This window comes from Panulirus ornatus, chromosome 23 (assembly GCF_036320965.1).
Source record: "Panulirus ornatus isolate Po-2019 chromosome 23, ASM3632096v1, whole genome shotgun sequence".
In the NCBI taxonomy this organism is placed as follows: Eukaryota; Metazoa; Arthropoda; class Malacostraca; order Decapoda; family Palinuridae; genus Panulirus; species Panulirus ornatus.
In genome coordinates, this window is record NC_092246.1 from 17281793 (window position 1) to 17295264 (window position 13472).

Here is a 13472-nt window from a genome sequence, read left to right on the forward strand (position 1 = left end):
GCTGCCAGATCCACTCCCAGATATCTAAAACACTTCACTTCCTCCAGTTTTTCTCCATTCAAACTCACCTCCCAATTGACTTGACCCTCAACCCTACTGTACCTAATAACCTTGCTCTTATTCACATTTACTCTTAACTTTCTTCTTTCACACACTTTACTAAACTCAGTCACTAGCTTCTGCAGTTTCTCACATGAATCAGCCACCAGCGCTGTATCATCAGCGAACAACATCTGACTCACTTCCCAAGCTCTCTCATCCCCAACAGACTTCATAGATAGAGTGGCAGATATAGGGTGTTTTGGTCGAGGTGGTGTGCAAAGTGAGAGGGTTAGGGAAAATGATTTGGTAAACAGAGAAGAGGTAGTAAAAGCTTTGCGGAAGATGAAAGCCGGCAAGGCAGCAGGTTTGGATGGTATTGCAGTGGAATTTATTAAAAAAGGGGGTGACTGTATTGTTGACTGGTTGGTAAGGTTATTTAATGTATGTATGACTCATGGTGAGGTGCCTAAGGATTGGCGGAATGCGTGCATAGTGCCATTGTACAAAGGCAAAGGGGATAAGAGTGAGTGCTCAAATTACAGAGGTATAAGTTTGTTGAGTATTCCTGGTAAATTATATGGGAGGATATTGATTGAGAGGGTGAAGGCATGTACAGAGCATCAGATTGGGGAAGAGCAGTGTGGTTTCAGAAGTGATAGAGAATGTGTGGATCAGGTGTTTGCTTTGAAGAATGTATGTGAGAAATACTTAGAAAAGCAAATGGATTTGTATGTAGCATTTATGGATCTGGAGAAGGCATATGATAGGGTTGATAGAGATGCTCTGTGGAAGGTATTAAGAATATATGGTGTGGGAGGCAAGTTGTTAGAAGCAGTGAAAAGTTTTTATCGAGGATGTAAGGCATGTGTACGTGTAGGAAGAGAGGAAAGTGATTGGTTCTCAGTGAATGTAGGTTTGCGGCAGGGGTGTGTGATGTCTCCATGGTTGTTTAATTTGTTTATGGATGGGGTTGTTAGGGAGGTGAATGCAAGAGTTTTGGATATATATATATATATATATATATATATATATATATATATATATATATATATATATATATATATATATATATATATATATATATATATATATATGTATATATATATATATATATATATATATATATATATATATATATATATATATATATATATATATAAATATTATTTATTTTGCTCTGTCGCTGTCTCCCGCGTTAGCGAGTTAAGGCAAGGAAACAGACGAAAGAATGGCCCAACCCACCCACATGCAGATGTATATACATACACGTCCACACACGCAAATATACATACCTATACATCTCAATGTACACATATATATACACACACAGACATATACATATATACACATGTACATGATTCATACTGCCTGCCTTTATTTATTTACATCGCCACCTCGCCACACATGGAATAACATCCCCCTCCCCTCTCATGTGTGCGAGGTAGCGATAGGAAAAGACAAGAAAGGCCACATTCGTTCCCACTCAGTCTCTAGCTGTCATGCAATAATGCCCGAAACCACAGCTCCCTTTCCACATCCACGCCCCACAGAACTTTCCATGGTTTACCCCAGACGCTTCACATGCCCTGATTCAATCCATTGACAGCACGTCAACCCCGGTATACCACATCGATCCAATTCACTCTATTCCTTGCCCGCCTTTCACCCTCCTGCATGTTCAGGCCCCGAACACTCAAATCTTTTTCACTCCATCTTTCCACCTCCAATTTGGTCTCCCACTTCTCCTCGTTCCCTCCACCTCCGACACATATATCCTCTTGGTCAATCTTTCCTCACTCATTCTCTCCATGTGCCCAAACCATTTCAAAACACCCTCTTCTGCTCTCTCATCCACGCTCTTTTTATTTCCACACATCTCTCTTACCCTTACATTACTTACTCGATCAAACAACCTCACACCACATATTATCCTCAAACATCTCATTTCCAGCACATCCATCCTCCTGCGCACAACTCTATCCATAGCCCACGCCTCGCAACCATACAACATTGTTGGAACCACTATTCCTTTAAACATACCCACTTTTGCTTTCCGAGATAATGTTCTCGACCTCCACACATTCTTCAAGGCTCCCAGGATTTTCGCCCCCTCCCCCACCCTATGATTCACTTCTGCTTCCATGGTTCCATCCGCTGCCAGCTCTACTCCCAGATATCTAAAACACTTTACTTCCTCCAGTTTTTCTCCATTCAAACTTACCTCCCAATTGACTTGACCCTCAACCCTACTGCACCTAATAACCTTGCTCTTATTTACATTTACTCTTAACTTTCTTCTTTCACACGCTTTACCAAACTCAGTCACCAGCTTCTGCAGTTTCTCACATGAATCAGCCACCAGCGTTGTATCATCAGCGAACAACAACTGACTCACTTCCCAAGCTCTCTCATCCCCAACAGACTGCATACTTGCCCCTCTTTCCAAAACTGTTGCATTTACCTCCCTAACAACCTCATCCATAAACAAATTAAACAGCCATGGAGACATCACACACCCCTGCTGCAAACGTACATTCACTGAGAACCAATCACTTTCCTCTCTTCCTACACGTACACATGCCTTACATCCTCGATAAAAACTTTTCACTGCTTCTAACAACTTGCCTCCCACACCATATATTCTTAGTACCTTCCACAGAGCATCTCTATCAACTCTATCGTATGCTTTCTCCAGATCCAGAAATGCTACATACAAATCCATTTGGTTTTCTAAGTATGTTTTTGCACAATCACATGTTTACCAAATGGCGTCCTAGCTTCGTCTATTCGATGTATATCAGCTGACTGTTATATTTCTCTCTTGTGTCTCCCCTGATGATGTGATTATTACACGAAAGTGCACTTGGGAACTTTTCGTGTTTCATTTTCCCGTGGATTCATAGGAATATATATATATATATATATATATATATATATATATATATATATATATATATATATATATATATATATATTCCTATATATATATATTGTGATGAGAGTTGATTGTGTAAGGAATGACAGAATAAGAGAGAGGTATGGTAGTAAGAGGAGGATGAGTGAGAGAGGAAGACAGTTTGTGCTGGGACAGGTTTGGACAAATGGAGAAGATGAGCGAAGAGAGAGAGAGAGAGAGACTGACCACGAGGAAGTACGTCAGAATTGGAGAAGGTTAGGAGACGGAGGGAAACAGATGGAAGGATGGAGAGAAAGAGCATCATAGTTGTTGGGGCCTTAACATTCAGGAGGGTGAGAGGCGTCCCAGGGATAGAGAAGGAGGAAGGAAGGGAGGAAGAAAATTGTCTCTTCTCTGTGTCAAATATAACTCTGAAAAAGAAGGAAATTCTCAGCTGTCAGAGGAAGTTAAGTGAGCTTGTCATCAGTTCTTGTTTTACGATAATTCACTCCACATTTCCTCTGAGTTTTATAGCATTCCCTATTATCGACTCGTGCACTTAGGTGTCATAAAATATAAATCATTGTAATCATCCCCTCAAGAGTGTCCTCATCTCTATCATCATATTCTTTCCCGAATGAAGTTGACTTGCAAGAATGTCGATTCATAAAGTGGCGAAATTGCGATAATCACCATAAAAACACACACACACACACACACACGCTCATATATATATATATATATATATATATATATATATATATATATATATATATATATATATATATATATATATATATATACACACACACACACACACACACACACTATATATATATATACACACACACACAAACATATATATATATATATAGTCACATACATTACCTTGTGGGTTGAGATATGGCACACACGTTCCAGTGCTGGGCTGCCTCAAGGATGGCGAGTATGGCCGTGGGGTCATGGCGGTGGATGAGTGGACGCGCCTGGTGGCGTCCTCCGACATCACCGGCAGCAGCGGTACTGGTATGGCGAACCGGCTGATCGCGTACCGCGAAGGTCACAGGGAAGTCCCTCTGCCAGCAGGCGAACGGAGGGGTCCAGGGTCGTGGGAAGTTGCCGTGCAGAGCAGCGAGTATAAAGGTAGGGGACGCGGCCGAAAGGTTCCATATCGTCCCATAGCTCCAGCAACTATAGAAGCCATGAGGGTCCTGGTGAGTGGTGTAGTCTACCTCCCCAACACCCACACCCACATACACACACCCACTCACACACACTGGGAGAGGTTGGTGGTGTAAGAAGCCTTGAAACTGTGGTCTGACGAGGCTCGTACCATTCATACAGCAGTTCGTCGTTGGGTTGAAAGACGACCCAACAAGCGTTGTTATAAATTCGCCAGTTACCATTATGTTTGGAAATGTTTCACAGTAATTATAAACAACAAATTAGTGTTCAGTGTCATTTTTTTCAAGTGTGGGAGCTTTATTTCATGAAGTTTTAAGGCGAAGAGGATAAAAAGAATTGAATGAAGCCAATCATAGACATGCACAGGTCACTGAACTGGTGAGCTGGTGAGGTTGCTAACCGGGCGGGAGAGCGGTTGTGACATGGACCCATCCTGGCCAGGCACAACCTGGAGTCCTGTAGTCACCTCCTCGTGTGCTACTGTACTTCCAATGTCCTCGCCAATTCCAGGTGCCTGGGACCAGAGATAAGTCAAAGCCTAACTGAACGTGGTGAAGGAAAACGTGGCATAACGAATATCTATATAACCTGACTGCTTCGAAACGAAGGGGTTCTGTTTTCATAACCTGAGTGCTTCGAAACGAAGGGTGTCTGTCTCATAACCTGAATACTTCGAAACGAAGGGATTCTGTTTTCATAATCTGACTGCTTCGAAACTAAGGGGGTTTGTCTCATAACCTGAAAATTCGAAACGAAGGGGCTCTGTTTTGATAACCTAACTGCTTCGAAACGAAATGGTTCTGTTTGATACCCTAAATGCTTCGAAACGAAAGGATTCTGTTTCATAACCTAAATGTTTCGAAACGAAGTGGGTCTGTTTCCTAACCTGACTGCTTTGAAACGAAGGGGTTCCATTTTCTAAACTAAACTGAGAGTCAACTCTGCCCAACCCATGATGTAAGGTAGTTTTTAACCATAGGTCGTTAGCTCTGCACCACCCATAATGCAAGGAAGTTCTAAGCTCCAGTTTTCAAGAAACACAGAAACAATATCATTGACAAAATGTATTTAGGAACATAATGGTAAGTAAACCTACGCTCCTAATATTCATGGTAAGTAGTCAACCTAATGACAGATTTTTAGTGCACTTTGCGAACAGAAAACCTGTACCACCATTCAATAGAGTACGCGATGGTATTCAACAAAGTTCGTCTAGTGATAGGCCAGTGTATCACATAGTTCCAAACCATCGTGATTGTAGCTGGAACTGGAACTAACAGAGAGGTCTTCCAGGTGCAGTTTATGACCTGTGTGGGGTTAATGGCACTTGCGTCTTGGTCTGACCTTGTCTTGTGAGGCAACACCACCCGCCTCGTTGTATATCATAACACTTAAACGTTTCTTCTTCTCCTCCTCCTTCTCCTCCAGATCATCGTCCTGTTGGCCGTCGTGGTGACGGCAGAGCAGCAGAAGCGTGAAGCTGAACCCTCCTATCGCAGCTACGGATACGCACATCGGGGCTATGGAACCGGCTACGGCTATGGTGGCTACGGTGGCTACGGCGGCTACGGCTACCGCGGCTACGGTCATCGCGGCTACGGTCACCGTGGCTACGGTCACCGTGGCTACAGTGGGGTGAGGTACGGCTACGGGTATCCCAGTTATGGCTACGGCGGCGTCCATCACGTCGGCAAGCGCGAAGCAGAACCCAGCTACAGATACAGCTACGGCCGCCCCGTGTACGGGTTGGGCGTGGGTTACCATCCCTACGGCGGGAGGTCTTACGTGGGTCCCAGATTCCACGGCAACTACGGGTACGGGCTTGGCTACAGGGGCTACGGAGGCTACGGACACAGACACGGCTATAGTTACGGCCATGGCCGTTAGATGGCCTGTATCAGAATGTTGATGTCCAACTCCATATATACACAGCAAAAAAATAAATATATAAAAAGCATGACTACAGAGCTTCATTCCAATCCTAATTCATTTCTTTGATGTCTCATTTTTTGTGGATGTTTACTTGATCCTTTCAACTGACGGGTGCGTTAGCAGTGGTCGGTCTATATCACAGAGAGATAAAAACACACTCTTTGAGGTCACTCAGACCATTGTGTTATGTATACATACGTTCTAACTTCCTCAAAAAGGAACTTCCACTGATATTTCTTTGCATAAAACCACTCAAAAAAAAAAAAACAAAAACCAACAACTCAGAAGCACTGGTATTAGCAGTTCTTTATATGTCAATGTCTGAAGGATTCTTCATCGGAACACACAAGAATACAGAGGAATTCTTATTGTACCAGGCCACTGGGTGCATTCAAGGCTGTTCCTGTGGGAGAGATCAGAAACTCAAAGATCAATTGAAAGTGAGATTAGAAAAGAATATAGTGAAGTCATGTAAACTATATATGTAATTCAGGAAGCACATATAACATCAGTCGTGTACTTTAAACAAATATATATATATCACGCCTGTACATAAACGCATATGTGGCATTGCTCTCAACTACTCTGATTGGTGTAATGCTTATCATTCAATTATTATTATCATTATTATTATTATTTTTATTATCATTATTATTATTATTATTATTATCATTATTATTATTATTATCATTATTATTATCATTATTATCATTATCATAATTATTATTATTATCATCATCATTATTACCATTATTACTACTAGTATCATTATTATTGTCATTATTATTATCACCATTAGTTATCATGATTATTATCATCATCATTATCATCATCATCAGATTTCTTTTCACACCATAACTTGTGTGTATACAAAAAGTTAAAACTATAGGCCTCGTCTATATAGTTATCCCTACAGCTATCTTATTCCTGTCATAACGTTAATCTGTTCTGCTGTAAGTTTGATCATTATAAGAATATGTCCTTCTCGTCTTAAAAGGATCTAATTTGCTTGAATTACTGCAGCAGCCCTGTTGTTTACTTGTGTATTTACTGCAACAGATTCTCCAATAGTCCCCTAGCCATTTGGAATGTACGACCTTAATCACTGTAAGAAACATGAGCAAATGGGACTTGTAAACGATGTGTTCCCCTGCAGCCAGTTTGTTTAAGTGGTTCTTGCATTCGGTGCTATGAGTACAATGAGATAACAGTGTGTATTCTGTATGTCTTATAAAGTACTTACAGATCAAACAGGTCTTTGTGATGATGATGTGTCTGTAAGCCTAGTCTAACAGTATGTTTAGGTCTACTTACAGCAATAGATGTTTTGATGTCTGTTGCTATATTATTCCCCAGTTCATTATCATCTGTGATTTTCGATAGAGTACAACGTGGGCCCACTATCTATGTCATCAGTGAACATGAGAAAGAGAAGTGGTTTCAAGGTTGATCTCTAGGGCACACCACTTATTACGTCTAACCACTTTGGAACTTATACGTTAATCAATAATCTTTGCTTACGGTCAGTTAACCAGTTTTCTAACCACCGAAGTACAATCCTATATGTATCATGCGTCTTAGAATTTTTACCGGTAATCTCTGATGAGGGAATTTATCTAATGTTTCCTGAAAAAACTATGTCGATGACGTCAAATGCTTTTCTTTTATCGTACTTGTTGATTTTGTCATTAAAAGATTAAAGGACGTTTGTCAGACATGAACGATTTCGTCGAAAATCATGACTAGATTCAGTGGTCAAGTTGTGATCCTCTACATGAATTACAGTCTCCTCTCGGATGATGGTTTCCATAAGTTTATCAGCTACGAACGTAAAGCAGATTGGGCGATAATTTCCAGCCTGGGACTTATTACATATTCCTAAATATCGGTGTTACATCAGCAAGCTTCCATTCTTACGAAAATCTCCTCCGTTGTAAGCGACATGGCCGAATAGACCAGTAAATGGCATAACTATCTTATCTTTAAACACTTTCATCGTTTCTTGGACAAAACTAATCCGCAACTGCCAAAATGTTTACTTTCATTCCGTTTGATTAGCATACCTCGAGCGTGTGTGTCAATATGTTGCAAGATGTGTTCCTTCTGGAGCAGACTTGATAACACTTGTCACACATGTACCAAAGTCTGTTTGACGTGAACATATAAGGAAAATAATAACAATACCCTGCATGAGGCACCTGTTTAATGATCAGCAAGGTTGACTATGCACAGAAAACTGTGTTACAATACAGAAAACGGCAAAACTATGGTGCAAAGTAGAAGAAAAAGAAAAAAAAAAAAATGAGTTCATCATTGATATCAAACAGAAACACATGCAAAATACGCTGACGACTAGGCGATATCGTCCTTTCTAGAATTGAGAGATTTAGGATAAAATATGAAAACATTATCTGAATTTTCACCGTTTCAATTAGGTTCATTCTGCTTAATCAGTTCCAGTCTTTTTACTCAGTTCCAGTCTTTTTAATCAGCTCTAGTCATCTTACTCAGTTCCAGTCCTCCCACTCAGTTGTCCTTTTACTCAATTCCAATTTGCTTACTCATTTCCAGTCCTCTTACTCAGTTCCAGTTTGCTTACTCAGTTCCAGTCCTCCCACTCAGTTCCATCCAGCTTTCTTAGTCAGTTCCAGTTTCTTTAATCAGTTCCAGTCTTCTTACTCACTTTCAGTTTTACCCAGTTCCAGTCCTGATTTCTCTAATGCCTGTTGTTCTAACAGTCATATTGCAGCGTAAGACCAAAGCTGTACACAACAAAAAAGACAATATACCCAACAGTCATTGTTGATTATCCCCACAGTGATGGCTAATTATTCCCACAGTGATTGCTAATTATCCCCACAGTGATTGCTAATTATCCCCACAGTGATGGCTAATTATCCCCACAGTGATTGCTAATTATCCCAACAGTGATTGCTAATTATCCAACAGTGATTGCTAATTATCCCAACAGTGATTGCTAATTATCCCAACAGTGATTGCTAATTATCCAACAGTGATTGCTAATTATCCCCACAGTGATGGCTAATTATCCCCACAGTGATTGCTAATTATCCCCACAGTGATGGCTAATTATCCCCACAGTGATGCTAATTATCCCAACAGTGATTGCTAATCATCCAACAGTGATTGCTAATTATCCCAACAGTGATTGCTAATTATCCCAACAGTGATTGCTAATTATCCAACAGTGATTGCTAATTATCCCAACAGTGATTGCTAATTATCCCCACAGTGATGGCTAATTATCCCCACAGTGATTGCTAATTATCCCCACAGTGATGGCTAATTATCCCCACAGTGATTGCTAATTATCCCAACAGTGATTGCTAATTATCCAAACAGTGATTGCTAATTATCCCAACAGTGATTGCTAATTATCCAAACAGTGATTGCTAATTATCCAAACAGTGATTGTTAATCATCCCAACAGTGATTATGAATTATCCAAACAGTGATTATTAATCATCCCAACAGTGATTGTTAATTAGATAAATATTGAGATGATAATCGTTAATTTCTTTTCAATTATGTATTTAGAAAAAGCTGCACATTACCATTAAAGTAATAATTAGTTCTTGTCTTACATTAGTATTGTTCATGATATGCCCAAATTCAAGATAATTCCTTAATTCTATTAAAGCAACTTGACTTCTCAAAAGTGAAAAAATTATAATTGATTATGATACTAGATTCACACACACACACACACACACACACACACACACACACACACACACACACATATTATCATAGAATTCCACAATACCATATTATGTAGCTAGCAACCTAGAGATCATGAATGAAAGGTTAGGTGTGGTGGCGTCGTCAACTGTAGCCTCAGCGACCGTATCCGTAGCCATAGCCTCCGTAGCCGTATCTGCGTCCATGCCCATGTCCGTAGCCCCCGTAGCCGTAGCCACGTCTACGTCCATAACCTCCGTAGCCGTATCCATGTCCATAGCCTCCGTAGCCATAGCCCCGTCCATGTCCGTAGCCTCCGTAGCCTCCGTAGCCTCCGTAGCCGTGTCCATGTCCGTGGCCTCCGTAGCCGTATGTCCTCCTACCCACATAGGAGACCCCGTGGTAGGGATAGTAGGCTAGGCTAAGCCCGTACAAGGGACGGCCGTAGCTGTAGCCAGGCTCGGGGTTGGCCTCACGCTTGCCGATGTAGTGACCACCACCGTAGCCGTAGCTGGGGTAGCCGTAGCCGTAACCATAACCACCATGTCCTCCCAGACCGTAGCCGTAGCCACCATACCCGCCTCCGTAGCCGTAGAGGTAGGGTGCGTATGCGTAGCTGATGCTGTGGCTATGGCTATGGCTATGGCTATGGCCATGGTCTCCGTAAGAGGGCTCGGCTTCACGTTTCTGCAGTTCTGCTGTAGCGAGGGCGGCCAACAGGACGGTAATCTGAGGAGATCACATCTCTAGAGGACTCGCGTCGCATCAAGACAAGACATCCGTGACAAGGGATTAGGGATATTAATGACGGGAAGAATATGTTGAATTTCTAAGTATTCCAAACACAGAATAAAAAGTCTATGTCCTGATATCCGTGTCAGTAGACATATGCCAGATTGAAATATTATCAATATCTTGAAATAGATATTATTTCCTCTTTGCATGTGTCAATGGTATTCAACATCCTCTGGAACTGTGGTGACATGAAATGAATAAAAATGATTTCACGAAGTTCCCTCCACTCCCTTCCCTTCCCCTCCAAGTTAACTCACGAATATGATAGTTTCAAAACACGTGATGAAACTAGAAGTGATTTCCCATGAAAGTAATATTTCTCTTTGTCAGATATCATCATAATTCATCCACAGTCCAGGTGAAGCGAACCAGATAATATAAGGATATAATGTGCCAGTACACAGAAGAATATGAAAGATGAGAAACGTTTCACCCATAACTAAAGAAATTTTTTCTTATAAGAATGTTTAAGGCGAAGCGACTCTGGTAGTGAGAATGTTTACACGAACAAAAAAAACTACTTCAACAGTGACCTGAAACACTGGTTTAGTATACACTTAAGACTGGTCAGAATCCATTATATATGAGAGCATGACAATGGTCTAAAGTGTGAAGGTATGGCTGGTATGCCTAAAAAAAAAGACAAAAGAAAATAAAAGAAGTAAAATGGCGTGTTTCGGACAGTGCTGCTTTTAATCTTGTCCCTTGAGGTTCTGTCGGATCAGAGTGAGGTTGTTTGACACAGTGCCATGACCCTACTCCAGTGTCAGGCACCACTGCCACACGAACCTACCCAGCGTCTTGTACAGTGCCACACGACTCTACCACACTGTCTGGCACCAGGCACCACTGCCACACGACCCTACCTCACCATCTTCTGCTAGGAAGAGTGCCACACGACTCTACCACACTGTCTGGCACCAGGCACCACTGCCACACGACCCTACCTCATCAACTTGTGCTAGGAAGAGTGTCACACGACTCTACCACACTGTCTGGCACCAGGCACCACTGCCACACGACCATACCCCATCATCTTGTACTAGGAAGAGTGCCACACGACCCTACCACACTGTCTGGTATCAGGCAGCACTGCCACACGACCCTTCGCCTATTTCTGGTCGAGGGTTCACGCGCGATATAAGTGACCCCTTATCATGTGGCTCTGGTGCCAGTTTCACTACAACACCTTCAGGTGCCGGCGCCAGCGCGGCCCTGTGCCACGAGCGGGGAAATCATACGGCACCACTCTGACCTGCGTCGTTCGAATCATACCGCACCTGATTCCTTATCTTGATACGATAACACTGATAGCGTCTCAGCTGTATCCAGGTGACACTCACTCAAACACAGGAATGATTAACATTTAAAGTGAATTAGTCATGAATGAATCCCTCTGATTGGACGTGACTATCACCATTACAATCAGACTTCGTCGATACCACACGACACACATCTATTCGAATATCTTTTCTCTCGGTTTTAGAAAATGGCTTCATCTGCTTTGATGATATTCTCCTGATCATCGGTAGTTTCAGGATAGCTAGTGTGTGGTTGTGAGATGATGAACCCACGAGACGCACCCAGCACACACCGGAGACCTTATGGACACCCAGCACACACCGGAGACCTTATGAACACCCAGCACACACCGGAGCCCTTATGGACACCCAGCACACACCGAAGCCCTTATGGATACCCAGCACTCACCAGAGCCCTTATGGACACCCAGCACTCACCAGAGCCCTCATGGACACCCAACACTCACCAGAGCCCTTATGGACACCCAGCACACACCGGAGCCCTTATGGACACCCAGCACACATCAGAGCCCTTATGGACACCCAGCACACATCAGAGCCCTTATGGACACCCAGCACACACCGGAGCCCTTATGGACACCCAGCACACACCAGAGCTTTTATGGACACCCAGCACACATCAGAGCCCTTATGGACACCCAGCACTCACCAGAGCCCTCATGGACACCCAGCACTCACCGGAACCCTTATGGACACCCAGCATACATCAGAGCCCTTATGGACACCCAGCACACATCAGAGCCCTTATGGACACCCAGCACACATCAGAGCCCTTATGGACACCCAGCACACATCAGAGCCCCTATGGACACCCAGCACTCACAAGAGCCCTCATGGACACCCAGCACACATCAGAGCCCTTATGGACACCCAGCACTCACCGGAGCCCTTATGGACACCCAGCACTCACCGGAGCCCTTATGGACACCCAGCACACATCAGAGCCCTTATGGAGACCCAGCACACACCGGAGCCCTTATGGACACCCAACACTCACCAGAGCCCTCATGGCGATGGCGCAGAGAAGGGTGGCTGAGGAAGGATGGTGCGTCAACTCCCGTCTCCTCCAGTCTTTATACCTACAGGTGGGCAGGAACTCCTCCCGCACGCCCATTTACCATGACTCGGAATTAACCCAACGGTAAAGAAAAAACTAGTCCGCGAACCTCGCCGACATGCAAGCAGCGACAGTACTGTCGACCGCCTCAGGGGAGTGAGGCGGGTGGCGAAGGCCGGGCGGTGGTGGGTCTTCGTGAATCGCTTCGACCACCCACCCGAGTCTCCTCAACCTCATAATCCATCCCTCTAGCTCTCCCACCCCTTGGTCCTTGAGGTTAAGTGACCGAAACATATGCTGTCTATTTTGAGATCCATTACCGCTAAAGGTAAGGTATGTTCAGCAAATGGATGTATGCGTGTGTGTCAAACTGCTGAAGGTCATTGTTCAACCGTACACATCTCAGTTTTATCTTTTTTTTTTTTTGCGTCGTTGAATCGAAAGAACACGAACCATCGTTCCCTCGTCGCACCTGACCTTACTCAACACACCCACTGCGTCATCATGTATCAAGTCAACCTTCCTGTTAAGAGCTACATGA

General features: G+C 43.1%; 2 protein-coding genes across 2 annotated transcripts; one reads left to right on the plus strand and one right to left on the minus strand.

Annotated features, from left to right (window-relative positions):
• The first annotated feature begins 4011 nt into the window (after nucleotides 1–4011).
• On the plus strand, nucleotides 4012–6077 carry LOC139756826 (uncharacterized). Its single transcript, XM_071676647.1, has 2 exons — nucleotides 4012–4152; nucleotides 5552–6077. The coding sequence occupies exons 1-2, from the start codon at nucleotides 4141–4143 to the stop codon at nucleotides 6008–6010; spliced, it is 471 nt and encodes a 156-aa protein (XP_071532748.1). The 5' UTR covers nucleotides 4012–4140; the 3' UTR covers nucleotides 6011–6077.
• Nucleotides 6078–9241: 3164 nt separating this feature from the next.
• LOC139756678 (uncharacterized) lies at nucleotides 9242–13003 on the minus strand. Its single transcript, XM_071676334.1, has 2 exons — nucleotides 12872–13003; nucleotides 9242–10486 (listed from the first exon to the last, which is right to left on the minus strand). Exons 1-2 carry the CDS (start codon nucleotides 12986–12988, stop codon nucleotides 9914–9916), a joined length of 690 nt encoding a protein of 229 aa, XP_071532435.1. The 5' UTR covers nucleotides 12989–13003; the 3' UTR covers nucleotides 9242–9913.
• Nucleotides 13004–13472: the final 469 nt, after the last annotated feature.